This window comes from Brachionichthys hirsutus, chromosome 11, assembly GCF_040956055.1.
Source record: "Brachionichthys hirsutus isolate HB-005 chromosome 11, CSIRO-AGI_Bhir_v1, whole genome shotgun sequence".
NCBI classification, from domain to species: Eukaryota; Metazoa; Chordata; class Actinopteri; order Lophiiformes; family Brachionichthyidae; genus Brachionichthys; species Brachionichthys hirsutus.
In genome coordinates this window covers 11,451,368-11,467,109 of record NC_090907.1, presented here as the reverse complement: position 1 = coordinate 11,467,109, position 15,742 = coordinate 11,451,368, and the positions used below count along the sequence as shown (strand labels likewise).

The window sequence follows — 15,742 nt, the reverse complement described above, 5'->3', positions numbered from 1 at the left end:
TAGTACATAAATCATCAACATTTAACAATACAAATTTCACAATACAAATAAAATAAAAATAAATTACTCCACAGATGCAAAATAACAATAAATTAAAAAGACACTTAATATGTACAACGTAGGTGGACAAAAAAAAGGGGGGGGGGGGGGGGGGTTGATCCGGAGAGAGTCGTGTTGACTATCTCCGTTTCTGTCCCCCTGAAAGGAGAATCTTTAGGGCCGTTTTGAAGGAGGCCAAAGAGGTGCATGTTTTGAGGGCAGGAGTCAAACAGTTCCACCCTTGGGGGGCAGTATTGTAAAAAGATGATTTACCCATGTTTGTCTTATAGGAGGGTGTAATCAGGTTGTTGTTTGAGCTCCCTCTAGTGTTGTGGCTGTGGGTGTCACTAAATCTTTGGAGGTGTTTAGTCAGGACTTTATTTAACACATTTATTCATGTCCCAACTGCAGCTTTTAATGCTGGACAAGACCTGGCATGTCTGGTCATCCTTCAAATCACCTCACGAGGACTCTTCACCCCGAGCAAGGGTGGGTGTAGTTCAACTCATGTGACTGTAGGTGGCGCCAAAGCACTGCAAACAACATTTGAAGGCAACGAGGCGCGCTGAAGCGCCACAAGTTTGTGCAACGTGCGTGTTCACGGAGCCGCCGCACAAACACATGTGCGCCGCTCTGCGTGAGGGTTCGATGGCCGAACGTGGAGCTGCGTGTCGGAGGCGAAGTGTAGTTCTATTCAATTTGTCTTAATGTGTTTTAACCTTTTCATAGGAATGAAATAGACACAGAAACGTGAGGGCACCTGCGCGGTGCTCCAGCTGCTGCCACACCAAACACCAACGGGAGTATTTGGGGAGTTACAAGTGCGGGTTTTCTTTGCGCGTCATACCGGGACGGACGAATGAGCTCTGTCTGTGCTGCGCGCACGTTAAAGACGCGCGGCTGAGAGAGAATCCGGACGCGCAAGACCAGAATGGAGCTGGAAGGCGTCGGTGGACTTGGTGCTGCGTAACGCTGCGCGCCGCAAACACAGAGCCGCAGCGCGCAGAGCGGACTTCTCCCGAGGAGCGGAGATGTCTCTCCTCACCAGTTCTGTCATTATTTTCACCAAACTCGTACTTTATTTTAGACCAACGCGCTGCACGGAGGTGGATTTCTGCGTGCCGGTTCGCGTGGATCATTCGACGCGTGGGAATCACCTTCGCTCGCACACGCAGGTGGATGACGGGGACGTGGTTTTCAGACTCCGCGCATTCAAACAGGACTTCTACCTCCACCTCGTGCCGGATTCCGGCTTCATCGCTCCCTCAGCATCCACCGACCTCAGCGGCTGCTTCTACTCGGGCGACGTGAACGCGGACCGGGACTCCTTCGCTGCGCTCAGCCTGTGTTCGGGTCTCGGCGGGGGATTCTACTATGACGGGATGGAGTATCTCATCAGCCACACCAGGACTGGGGACGCATCAATGACGTCTGGAGTTGGGAAGCTTTATCACAGGTCGCATATCATCCGCCGGAGACGTGCGCATGCGCACTCCGGCAGCAACTTCACCAGCAGGTGCGCGGTCACACCTGACACCAACTTCAACATTTCATTGGAGGAATACAAGCACATCGAACTGGAGACTCGCGGCCGGTTACCCGAGGACGTGTCGAACATCTTGGGGAGGTCGAAGAGGTTTGCGTCGGTCCCCCGTTTCGTGGAGGTGCTGGTGGTGGCCGATGAATCGATGGGCAAATTTCACGGCGATGACCTGAAGCATTACCTTCTGACCCTGATGTCAGTGGCAGCCAGGCTGTACAAGCACCCCAGCATTATGAACTCCATAAGCATAGTGGTGGTGGGATTCATGGTGATAAATGAAGCTGACAAGGGACCAAAGGTTTCCAGTAACGCAGCTCTGACTCTGCGTAACTTCTGTTCCTGGCAGAAGAAGCTGAATAGACACAGTGACAAAGACCCGGGGCACTGGGACACGGCCATACTGTTCACCAGACAGGTAAGCAGAAGGACGAGCAGCCAAAGAATAGAAGCCGTGCACAGTGAATCTCTGCTGGGTTAGGTGAGAGCAGGGGTGGGCAAACTTTTTCGCTCGCGGGCCACAATGGCTTCTAAAACTTGCCAGAGGGGCGGGGCCAGGAACAGATGGATGGAGTGTTTGTGTGAACTAATATAACTGACATGTAAAAGCCATTACATGAAAGGATTTTGCCTTTTACAGGTAGTGTTACAGGGAAAAAGTTAAAAGGAATGAGGTTTAATTGTAACATTTACTTTAATGATATAATTTGGACACGTTCGGCAGGCCGGATCAAAAAGCCCAAAGGGCCGCATATGGCCCCCGGGCCGTAGTTAGATGATGAGAAGACTGGCCCCGTGAAATAAAGTTGGAAAAGGCCCCCACCTTCTCCACAGGAGTACAACAAGAGCCTGAGAGACACAGCCAGACTCAGTGGCACAGGCTGCTCGTCGGTTCATAGTGCTGATGAGTGTTAGGTCTGCAGGTTCCTTCAATCGAATCGGAGCCATTTCTTTCCATAGATGACCTCCAAAGAAAGGCTAGATATAAACTCCTTTACAATTATAATTCCCCTGCTCATTCATCCACACTGATAAAGGTTGACACTCCTGACAGCTTCCAGCTGGATCCCAGCGTGGCAGACGATCCGAGAGGATGGAGAACCGTTCTCCAGCCGTGGTTAACCCCCTCTGTTGTCTGCTTGGACATAGGTCCAGATCATCTCGGTTCTAAACACATTTGTGCGAGTACACTGATGGTAATATGGAGGGTCTAGTGTGGTTCTCTTGAGGCACGTTGAGTACAGCTGCTGCAATAGGAAAATCATGTCGGGTTATGAGGCGAGTGCTGTGGAACACACATGGCAGGCCGAGGGTGGGCCTCAGTGGGTTAACAAGTTCATTGTTCACTCACTCCCTGAGAATGAACAGAACACAATTCTGATATGGTGTAAGAATAAAAAGCCTGCCATGGAATATTGAAACACTGACAAAAATAACATTTTACACTCAGAAGCTCGCTCAGAATGTTCGCTTTGGGACAGAATTGCTGAGCTCTGAGCCTATCCCAGCTTGCTATGCACTGTAAAAACCGAGAAGTTGAAAACACACTCTGTGGGTCACAGGTCTGCTGGAGCCGAGCTCAGCTGGCTACGGGTGGGAGGCGGGAGGCGGGTTACACCCCTGAAGCGTAGTCAGCGCATCGCAGACAGACAGCCAGTCACGCACACACTACTGACAATTTAACTCTTGCGTTGGTGTACAATTAAAATCAATAATATTATTTAATTAATGATAATATAGTTTTAAAAAACGTTTAGGGTTAGATAAGACCCAGCTGACAACAACACCTGATGATATTTATTGCTGTAAAGATCCGTTTGCGGGCGCAGTGAGAGTGGTGACCCCCGAAAGCATGGCAGAAAAAATAAAATAAAAAATTCACAGTAAATGGGAGGAAGAGTTCATTTTTACAACTGTGAACGTTTCCTGTGTTTCATTTGTGGAGCGATTTTGGCGAGAGCAAAACGGCGCAATGTGGAGAAACATTTCCAAACACGCCACACAAGCTACCATGCTAACCACCCACCGGGCAGCACCCTAATAAGCGGAGAAAGACCATGAGCTAAAGCCAAGTCAGAGAAAACAGGAGTATTCTTTTTTAGATTTAGATCTACACATTTCTTGATTATGTATATTCTCCCGAAAATAACTAAAATCATTGGATTGATTAGTTGGTCTCTCAGTCCGATTGACAAAAATATTTCATAGAGGAGCGCCAACCCGGGGGAGCTGAGCTGCCCAGATGGGACGTAGTGAGGGAGGACATGAGAGTGGCTGGTGTTGGGGAGGACGATGCAAAGGACGGGGTGAAAGTACAGTAGTAGTAGACGCTCATGTCTGTTTCACCAGGATCTTTGTGGTTCCACAACCTGCGACACCCTGGGGATGGCTGATGTCGGGACCATCTGTGACCCAAAGAGGAGTTGCTCTGTCATCGAGGATGATGGCCTGCCTTCAGCTTTCACAACCGCCCATGAACTCGGTAAGGAAGTTCCACCATTGGCTCTAAAATGTAAGGAGCATCCACACTAAGGTGAAACTAGTGCTGCGTCTTTGGGTGCTTTCACACTGCCGCTGTTTGCTCCCCTTTACACTGACCAGAGTTCCTTTCCTCGGATAATCCGCTCTGTTTGGGCTGGGGTGAAAGCGCATACGGACTCTGGAGAGGATCAAAAAAAGTCCCTTTAAAACGAGGGTCTCAGTTCCTTTGCAAGAGTACCCTGCTCCGTTCCGTCAGCAGTGTGAAAGCTCGCCGGAGCAAACGCAGGATCCACTGTACGTAGTAACGCTACGCTGTGCATCTCCGGTTGAGGAAATACAGCGAGCACTGCAAGTTGCTCTGCAGAGGAAGCTTAGTTAGCAAAAAAACAAAAGTGGTGAAATATGTACTGCTGTGTGTAGATCTCATTAACTAAATAAGCGTTATAATACTTTAATCTTTTGTTCAGAATCAGCTACTTATCACCGGTAACTGACACGACTTCTCCCTGCAGCTCCACGGCGCTTTAACACAGTCAAGCATGAGCATAGCGTGGGCTGTTCTACTGCGCGAAACTGGACGGTCATTGGATAAATGCTGGGCTTCGTCCCGCCCATCATCGTCTCTGGGGCATGATGATTGGATGATCTGTCTGAGGTAGTGATTTTGATTGACAGTGAAATCAGTTAAATCAGTGAAATCAGCGATTCAGTGATCTTGAAGCGTAAAACACCCGGATCATTTTCCAAGCGTTTCATTGCGTTGTTCTGAATTGAGCCAGAGACTTTACGGATCCCCAGCAACTTTGTCGTTGTTAAAAACGACTAGCGTTGTGTAACATTTATGATTTAGGCCAGAACTAAATGAGCTTCCCTCCTTGAATGAGCAGCAGCCGCCTGGCACCTGACCCTCACCTCCAAAAGACTATTGGATCAGAGGGGCCAAACCTGCTCTAGCTTGCTGCTCCGGAACGTACTACAAGACTCCTTCTGGACTCTTTTTCCCATCATGCCATTCGTGTCCCTCCCTCTTAAAGTGACACTTTACAGCACAGGCACAATTCCAGATGTAAAAATAATTCTAGAATCTGGACCCAAATCCGGATCAACGCCATTCTCGGGGAGGACCGAGCCACAGACAGAACCTTGCTTGTGTGAAAATTTCAAGTTGATTGGGTTACTAGTTTTTGAGTTATGCGCGTGGACAGACAGACAAACAAGCAAACAAACAGCCAAGCAAACAGACAGACAAACAAACCCAATTGCAATACCCTCGCCTCCCCTTCGGCGAGGGTAAACATTGTCCAATCGACGAGCACCCTTTTCAGCCACGTGACGCTGCTCTGAAAGTTCGTTTCGCGAAGAAATCACAGTGTGAAAGCAGACATTTCAACTATTATTATTTAATATATGTGAATATTTTCATAAATCAATGTCATCACCACAAAAATGCTTGGAATCCTCGACTGGAAGCTTGTATTTCTCTCACCTCAGGCCACGTCTTCAACATGCCCCATGACAATGTGAAAGCATGTGAGGAGGTGTTTGGGAAGCTGAAGGACAATCAGATGATGTCTCCAACACTGATCCAAATCGACAGGATCCGGCCCTGGTCTGTGTGCAGTGCAGCATTCATCACTGAGTTCCTGGACAGAGGACATGGTCAGTAACACTTCCTGTATGAGTCCAAGCGCCACCCATCAGCTGGCTAGAGTAAACACACTGTGACTCAGTGATGTCATGGGTTCAGCTCCATCCTTTCCTTGACCGCACCATTTATTTCACATTTTACACTCATAGATTAAAAAACAAACAAAAAAACCCCACCAGCAGAACAATTTCAGAATCAGAATCTTTCTTTTTTTTGCCATTGTTAGTGAAATGATTCACAAACAGTGGTGCCAGTATAGCAGTAGGGACAGGAAACCCCAAGCTGGGTCCATGGCTCCAGCAGATACCAGGAACAACATCTGACATCTCCGTCCAGAAGAGAGCAGTTCTAGGGAGAGCTCAGATCCTGTGCAGAACCCTCAAGCTCCCAGGCCTCTGGTAGAGGGAACCGTGTTTGAAGGAGACACCATCCCGCCCGGGTGGGCAAGCTGACGATTTAAATACGTTTTTTTTTTTTTAATGTAGCCCCTCCCTCTCATCTCTTCTTTCGAGAGACTCAAGTGCACCATTCTCTAAATTAGACCCCAAAGCGCCCAAGTCTGTTGATGGCCCTGTGTATAGGTGTGTGTGTGTGTGTGTGTGCGTATGATGTGAGCGATAAACTGTGGCTTAAAGGTTGGAAAACGGAAGACTTTAATTTAATTTAAGAAGCATGAAGCTGACCTGAATTAAATAAAAGTGATGATCTTCTGTTTGTTATTTAGGCCACACTATTTCAGTCTGAACAGCAGCATGCGAGGCCATAACAGGGGTACAATAAGTATTTGATCATTACAATTGTGTTGCTGCGTTCTTTCTGCAGGACACTGTCTGCTAGACCGACCCCAAAAGCATCTGTCCCTCTCAGACAACCTTCCTGGTTCTCGCTACAACTTGCACCGCCAGTGTGAGCTAGCCTTTGGTCTCGGGTCCAAGCCCTGCCCATACATGCAGCCCTGTTCCAAACTCTGGTGCACCGGCAAGGCACGTGGCCGGCTGGTCTGCCAAACCCGTCACTTCCCTTGGTCAGACGGTACCAGCTGTGGCACGGGCAAGGTTTGCTACCAAGGAGCCTGCGCCCATAGAAACGGCACTTTTCACATCAAGGTGAGGGACAGATATAAAAAACCTGCCAGTTATATTACATATAAATGCTCAGTCGGCACATTTGTCTTTGTCCCAGGTGGATGGTCGGTGGGGGAAGTGGGGTGCGTTTGGAGTGTGTTCAAGAAGTTGTGGTGGAGGGGTTCAGCTGGCTAGAAGATCCTGTGACAGCCCTGCGCCCGAGAATGGAGGAAAATACTGCTATGGCCGTCGCATCAAATATCGCTCCTGTAACCTTAACCCATGTCCAGAAACAGGTAGGCGAGAATGTTCACGAACGCACTGTTGCAAGATGTACTACAAATTCCACCACAGCTCAGGATGTCGAACGATTTCTCCTAAAGCCATACTGATGGTCATTTAATAAATCATTTTTATTGATAAAGGCATCAAGTCTGATTTCAAACAGTTTTTTTGAAATATTTTTGAGAATTATGTACTTAATAATTAAGTAAAAGGTTCAATACCACAGTGCATGATACAGCGACATGTCAATAACATGGCAATCTAGATTTTTTCTTTTAAATTTGTGTACTACCTCTGGCACATCACATTGACATACTCCATTTAGGAACATAGTACTACTATATATATAAAAGATGAAAACTCGGTATTGACAACATTGGGTAACTGTTCAGCTAATGCAGGACCTTCATTAACAAAAAAAATATATTGAAAGCATAAAAAATGTCCTTTAAATTATCAATTGCTTTGATTGCGTTTGTAATACTTCTGTGAAAACCCATCTTCTTATTTATTAATTTTTTTCATTGCAGCACCCATCTTGTCAGCTATCTTAGCTCTTAGCTATTGCTCTCTTCTGAGGCTGTTCCTGAATCCCTAGGTAAGAGTTTCCGGGAGGAGCAGTGCGAGGCGTTCAATGGCTTCCAGCTGGCCACCAACAAACTGGGTCCCTCCGTAGTTTGGGTTCCAAAGTACTCGGGGATCGCCCCCAAGGACAAATGCAAGCTCATCTGCCGTGCCAACGGGACCGGATACTTCCATGCCCTCGCTCCAAAGGTTTGTATTATATTTACGTTCTCAGTGGCATTTCTGTTATTAAAGTTCTTGGCAGCACGGTGGCCCAGTGGTTAGCGCTTTTGCCTCACAGCAAAAATGTCACAGGTTCAAATCCGGCCTTTCTGTGAGGAGTTTGCATGTTCTCCCCGTGTCTGTGTGTGTTCTCTCCGGGTTCTCCGGCTTCCTCCAGCTGGGATAAGCTCCAGCACGACCCGGTCGTGGACGATGCGGTCAGGAAGATGAATAATGGCCATGGCCAATGGACAAATAGACGGCCAGGAGGTCAAAGTCATGAGAATGAAGTTTTTTTTTGTGTGTTTATTTATGTGACTTGCTGTCAGTCATTCCGGCTTTCATTTGGTCCACCAACAGATCTGCATGTTGTTTCTGAAACCCTGCAGGTCGTGGACGGGACACCCTGCTCTCCTGACACCGCAGCTGTATGTGTCCAAGGCAAATGCACCAAGGCAGGCTGCGATGGCAAGCTGGACTCAAACAGGACGTTTGACAAGTGTGGTGTGTGTGGCGGTGAGAACCAGGGCTGCAAGAAGGTCTCAGGAACGTTCTCCAAACCTGCGTAAGTAGACTCCATACCGACGCGTTCCTTACATTTGAGGGGCCACAGCAGAGTCATTGTGCTGCACCTGATTTTGCAAGGTGTGTGTTAGAGATTTATTTTCTCTCTTTGGTTCTTTTATCCCTTTCAGAGGCGTAGAGCCAATGAAGAGAACATTTGATAAGTTCAAGCATTTAATTAATACAATTCAGGTACAAAGTTGGTGAGGAAATCAGCGCTGAGGTTCGACTGCTATTTCTGCAGCAGCTCCAGGGGTCGAACAAAGAAAATTCAGTTTTAACTTGCTTCTCACTCTGGGGCCCATGACCCACCTTCTTCCTAGACATTTTGCTAGCCTAAAATGGCTCAGGGTAGAAGACAGGGTTAAACAACTCAAAATGGGATTGGCTTTTAAAATAGTCAACGCAGCTCTGCGCTCAGTCCCCTCAATCCCTGCATACCTGAACTAGAAAACGACAATCAGAGATTGCAGACCCTCACCTCCAAAAGACTATTGGATCTTGTGAGACAGTAAATGGTGCCTTCCTACTTATCAGCATTTGGAGGCAACGGGCGTTTTAGTCATGCAATTCGAGACAAAACGCATTTTAATTTCAGTTGAAAGTTTGCAGATTTATAATCTGACAAAAGAAAACTTTTGGCTTGGAGCTGAAAAGCTGCCGGTTTGGTCCTGATCAACTCCTGAGGGCAATACCTGGAAATGCATCTGCTAATTGCTTGAAACTGTTGATCAGTTAATCGATGCCTGTAAAGCAGTGGGGAAAAAACAATGCACAAAAGACACTAAAAAGCACGAAGAGTCAATACAGCCATTGTTTAAATAAAAATAATGATCAGAGCTGAGAGTAAAAATAGCAAATGTTATTTTCCAAGTCCAGTTGGACTACCCTACCGGCGGATGATGTATTTCTTGCGGGGCTGTTTGATCTGGATGATGACAGAGATGATGAGCAGGATGGCGACCAGGCTGCAGGTCACTCCGATGATCGCCAGGTTCGTGTTGTCCAGCGTGTCCAGGCAAGTGTCTTGCCTAAGGACAAATGCGTTGTGTCCTTAGGCAAGACACTTCACCCACATTGCCTGGGCGCACGCGCACGCGGCGACCGGCAGCAGACTACAGTTAGAAAGTGTAACTGCTGTAAACCAAATTGCCCTCCGAGGGACAAATCAATAAAAAGTATTTAGTAGTATTTAATAGTATTTATTTAGTATATTTCGAGAAGAAAAAACAATTACAACATGCCCACACAAAGAGCGGCGTGACAGCCTCAGAGGCAAATATGCTGTCTTAAATTCCACATGAGGACCCTCATGAGAGGTTAGGGTTATGGTTACATTATTCCTCCACCTTACAGCAGCACCGGAAGAGGAAATTTGGAGGCTTTGCCCGTCGAAAGAATTTACGGATCCTGTTAAATAACTTCCTTGGCCGGCTGAAGAAGGCTGGAACATCAGGAGCAGAAGCATGAGGTTCTGCCGCTTCTGAAATCCTGGCAGGAAAATAGTCACCATTGGAACACTGGTGTGGTGTTCCATCAGATGGCTCTGCAGCAAGTTCATCTCCACCTTTGGAACACTGGTGTGGTGTTCCATCAGAAGGCTCTGCAGCAAGTTCATCATCACGTTCTTGAACACCATCAGGAGAACAGCCATCTGGATTTTCATCATGTGAGACAGTTGGTGCGTCTTCATCTATCCAGGGCATGTTCATGGCGGCTTGGGTGGTTGCCAAGCTGGAACAAGAACGTCAGTCAGTGAATCAATCAGTCAAACCATGTGTGATGTCTACTACCAGATGCACCGTCACTTACTAGTCTGAGCTGTCAATGGTATTTGTGATGTGCGCCATGGTCACAAATGGATGCTGCAGGGCCTGATGGGCGGAGATTCTCTTATCCCCGTCAACATGGAGCAGCTGTTTTAGGAGGTCTACAAAAACCAACCTGTCCTCATATTCAGGATCGTCAGCTTTTTCATAAGACCTGAATTTGGAAACATTCAATTGAGTTGATCAGTCCCTAATCTTTTAACAAGCACGTGGATACAGTCTTCACTCAAACAGAGAGTACTTACATCAGCCAGGTTTTTCAGAGAGGTGTGGCAGGCTCTGGCGGGCTTCTGCTCTTCTGAGCTACTTGCTGCATATTCTTCCGGAGACTAAAGAGATAAAAAATGTCTGAGTATACATTTTTTAATAGTTGAAATACAATTGTTTTGACCACTTAAAGAAAGCAAAGGAGAATGTGGTAACTCAACCATTAGCCTCCATTCTGGTCCATCAACAACTTTTTCCTTAAGGAAAAATTCTTTTGTTTAAATCTCCCTGTGGAGCAGGTTGTCTTCTGGCTGTCCAATAATCATAACTATGGCCCTCATCTGCAGTCAAAGAATATAGAGGCACATCAGCCACCATTCTGAATAAAGTCTCCACTTGGTTGCATACATTTCTTTGTGTGAGGTAACTCTCCTTACCATATGATACGGTGAGGTGCAATAGAGGAGATGATAAGCGAGGTACAAGTAGGCCAGGATGCACCCGACTCCCCACATATCGATGGCTTCATTGAATGGCAGGCCAAGGATAATTTCTGGAGATCTGAAGAAGAAAACTCAATGATTAGGAGTCGGTTTGACCAAGAGAAGACTGTGAATCGCTGAGCATTTCAGGATGAAGATACCTGTATGAAAGCGGCTGAATAGCACAACCAGTGCGGGCTGAAGCGGCTGGTATCGCATTGCCGAAGTCTATTAATTTGACTCTGAGGGGCTGGTCCTCAACATTCACCAACATAATATTGTCAGGTTTGATGTCTGTGTGCAGAATGCCAATAGTCCTCAGTGCGTCCAAAGCCATAAACAGCTGCAGAGACAAAATAAATAAAATGAAATAAATAAATAAGATTACATATTCTTTCCTGACTCAATTCTGGATCCGATCTGGATGAAATTTGGTGGAGAGATAATAATATTGCCATTCCCAACATTTCCTGAACAGACGGACGGACAGACGGATGGGACAAACGATTCGCCCAAGGTAATAATACTGACCTGTTTAGCAATGGGCCGAATGGACTCCAAATACAGAGAGTTCCATTCCAGTGATTCGAGGAAATCCACAAGACTCTTGTCTAGCATTTCAAATACGAGACAGATTAGCCCCTGGTGTTCAAATTGCTCAAAGAATTTGAGCAGGTTCTTTCTGTCCAAATCGAGGACACTGATGGCCTCCAACATGGACACCTGTGGAGAAAAAGATATGTGAATCTCTTCCTGAGACATCATACTCTGATGGAGAATACTACATCTAAGTACCAAGTTAATCAAATTGAGAATAAAAACACTGACCTCAATCTCTGTGTGCCGTTTGCTCTTTACAAACTTTACGGCTACCTTCTCTCCCGTTGTCTCATTTTGGCACCTGGCCACTTCACCATACTGGCCTTTGCCACTGATCTCCAGTACGGAGTATTGGTGAAAGGTGCCACTGAGAGTGAGACCAGCTTCAATCTCGGGTATCGGTACGGGAACTATCAAGAAAGGCGATAAACATGGAAATAAAAATCTCTGCAATCAATCTGTGAGTCTCATTGAACAAAACACACACCTGAACTGTTAGAAAGCCTATAATATAGGCTTTCTAACAGTTCAGGTTTCTAACAGTTCATAATATAGGCCCTATATTATGAGTTTGGTGTTGGACGGCTCATTGACGCGTTTCAGCCGATAATTGTTCGTTTCTGATGTAAGTTGTCACATATCCCGTGTTGTTGAACGCACCATAGTTCTCCGACGCCTTTGAATGCGCCATCTCCTTGTGAAACGTCGGAGTTGGAAATATAGTTTCCCTGCGCGTACACGCCAGAACGTTAGTCTAATGACACTGAGCCGTTAGAAGCCCAACGTATTGCGCCAATGTGTGCTCGTTTAGCTGTGCATGTTAGTTAACAGTCGCCATATTACACATCTTAATGATAAATACAGTCCTTTATTCCAGCAGTTATTGAATTGCGTTGATACCTATGATTGACAGTATACTGTTTGTTATTGTGTTATTACAGACCACAGCAGAATAAATCAGCCTTAAACTGGACGTCTGTATTCTGTGTCCTTTAATGGGGACACTCCTCCATCACACCTTGCCACTCTAAACCACCTGAATTTCTGGAAGATATGTGATTTATTTAATAATTATGTGCCGTTGATTTAGAATCTGGAATTTGGAGCCCCTGGGGGGCATTCTGTGATTCTCCTCTCGCCCGTTACCCGCTGGGTCCACAACGCAAAGCGGGTGAAGCGACTGTAGGGTCCGATTGAGGTCACATACACACACAGAACAATGAACATTGTACATTTTCCAGTCTTAATATGAAGAAAAACACAAAATACTGGTGATTTGATGCTCGTCTTACCGAATCCACAAGCGTCGGAACAAAATGTTTGGAGAAGTCATTTTGTCCGTGAGGTGTTTTCTAAAGTTGTTGAAGGTTGAATCTGTCAAAAATGCTCAAAGTTTTGTTGAGTGTCAGAACTGGGAAATGATCATTGAGGTCATCAAAGCAACAAGACCAAAGCAACAAGACCATAGCAACCATATCAAAGCAGTCATCAGAGATTACATCTGATTCCAGATCAGTTCTCACAAATTTTTGCAATTGGGTGCGTTTGTTTGTTTGTCTGTCCGAGCGCATAAGTCAAAAACTAGTAACCCAATCAACTTGAAAATTTTACACAAGCAAGGTTCTGTCCGTGGCTCGGTCCTCCCCGAGAATGGCGTTGATCCGGATCTGGATCCAGATTCTAGAATTATTTTTACATCTGGAATCGTGCCTGTGCTGTAAACTGCCACTTTAAGAGGGAGGGACACGAATGGCATGATGGGAAAAAGAGTCCAGAAGGAGTCTTGTAGTACGTTCCGGAGCAGCAAGCTAGAGCAGGTTTGGCCCCTCTGATCTGGAAGCCCTGTTTACTGTCTCACAAGATCGAATAGTCTTTTGGAGGCGAGGGTCTGCAATCTCTGATTGTCGTTTTCTAGTTTGAAATGTTCCTCTTAGACAGGATGTTTGACTGCACTTGTACTCTAACATTATATCTAATAAATATATTCTTCATCATCACTTGTTTATTTATAGTTGTATTAATATTTTTAAAATTGTTACAATACTATAATAGTTTTTAAAACTCAGAGTGTAATTTATCTGAAATATCAGCCACATGGGTCGCTTTTATTTATTTATAAAAGTTCTATTGTTTGCATTTTCTTTAAATAAAAGCATTTGAACATTTCCCACATGTGCTAGAGAGAAAAGCATTTTGGCAGCTTGTCCTAGAAGAGCTTCGTCATGCTGACGTAATTTAAACTTTAATTACATTACTGAGGCCTGGTGGTGACACCCAGCCCTGCCGTCCACATGTCACAGAGTTCCTGTCTCAATGTTGAAGCAATAACCAGGATAAAAAAAAAAATGAATTACTAGACCATGGTTTTCCACTTTGATCTCTTTGCAACACATATCGGACCAAACTTTGCTCACTCTCCTTTGTCTTTACAGTCATGGCTACAACTTCGTGGTGGCGTTGCCTGTTGGAGCTTCGAACATTGACATCCGTCAGCGCAGCTACCGAGGAATGGTCAGCGATGAAAACTACTTAGCAGTGAAAAACGAGCAAGACAAGTATCTGCTGAATGGCAACTATGTGGTGTCAGCTGCTGAGCGGGACCTCCTGGTCAGGGGTGGCCTGCTGCGCTACAGTGGTGCCTCCTCATCTGTGGAGACCCTTCAGACCACCAGACCCTTGCAGGAGCCACTGATTGTGGAAGTGCTGTCTGTGGGGAAAATGACTCCTCCTAGGGTGCGCTACTCCTTCTACATCACCAAGGAGAGCAAGGAGGAGAGGACCCTGCGGAAGGAGGTGAAGAGCCACTTGGCAGAGAACAGCGTCCTGGCAGAGAGTGATCGGGTAGAAGCAAAGAAGCAGAGGATGGGAAAGAGGTCAGGAAGTCATTGGGTGACAGGAACCTGGGAGTCGTGCACGGTAACTTGTGGGATCGGCCTGCAGAACAGGCTGGTGCAGTGCCAGAGCAGGGAGGGGCACGCTGCAGTGGACTGCGGCAGTGCTGAAAGACCTGTGGCAGTGAGAACATGTGGGGATCCGTGTCCCGTGTGGGATGTAGGGACCTGGTCTCACTGCTCCAGATCCTGTGGAAGGGGCTTTAAAAGACGGCCCGTGCGTTGCGTGACCCAGAATGGTCTGAGCCTACCCAGAGACCACTGCTCCGGGAAAAGGAAGCCTCAGGAGCTGGACCTCTGCAATCTGAAGCTGTGTTAGGGCTGAACACTGGTTGAAGTTTGTTAAACTGGTGAACTGACGTGCACATGGCTGCGTTGGGTAGTAATAATCTCCATGACTGCATCTGGAGGCAGCAATCAAAGACAAGCCTACGTAGATGTAAAAAGTCTCCCACCATTGGCTGAAAATAGGAATATATATCGGTTGGTCGACCTCAGTGAGGACATACAGAACGAAGCCTAGCATGAAGATGCAGGGCGATGACCACGCCTCTGCCCCATGCTGTCTTTACATAGTTAGAGGATGAGGAGTGTGAGAAGACCAACCTTTAGCGTTCCAGAATGTGAAATCGAGTACTGTATCAGTGAAATAATTACATTTTGTCTTTCCTCCTAAGCTGCTTGAAGCTTGATGAATTCCAGCTTTGTGCATAAATGGTACTTCTGGTTTGTTTTTATTCTTTCTGGTTTTGTATTTCTTTATGAAGACTGTCATTGTTTGCTCTGCTGTTCTGGATAAAGATCTCCTCAGCCTCCCAAAGCTCCGTGCTGTTCCATCACCTCAGGCCCTGAGTGAGAGGATTGAATGCATCCATTGTGCTTTTTTTTTTGGCAGGCTGCCGCATCTCAGCTGCTCATGAAATGCATAGGATTTGATTCTCTGCTCTGATATCTAAGAACTCATTCATACAGAAACACAACATAACACAGCATCTATCCATCCAGAGACCTCCTGTAAAGCCTCCGTTGGGATGTTAAAGTTAGCATCCATGCTAAAGCACGTCAACTTCAAGCACGGCTTCAAAATGCATGCCTCACCCTCCGTTTACTTACATTAGCAGTCGGAACAAATGGACTGGACTAGATCTTCCTCACAATCAAACACAAACTGACGACCGATTGTCTAGGACCAATGAAGCCTTCAAAGCGATGGCTTGTGCAGCATTTATGATGTTGTTTTTCCAGTATCCTGTGTATACATTTATCCAGCTGTATAAAATAAAGTATAAGTCTGCATACAAAGAGAATACACTGGTGTGCTGATTT

General features: G+C 46.2%; 1 protein-coding gene across 1 annotated transcript; it reads left to right on the top strand.

Moving 5' to 3' along the window:
- The first annotated feature begins 475 nt into the window (after window positions 1-475).
- LOC137901757 (A disintegrin and metalloproteinase with thrombospondin motifs 15-like) lies at window positions 476-14,735 on the top strand. Its single transcript, XM_068745799.1, is given in 10 exon segments — window positions 476-528; window positions 816-1,048; window positions 1,051-1,997; window positions 3,929-4,061; window positions 5,552-5,719; window positions 6,531-6,814; window positions 6,891-7,068; window positions 7,656-7,831; window positions 8,233-8,408; window positions 13,958-14,735. Coding segments are annotated over 10 exon segments (3,126 nt in total).
- The last annotated feature ends 1,007 nt before the right edge of the window (window positions 14,736-15,742 follow it).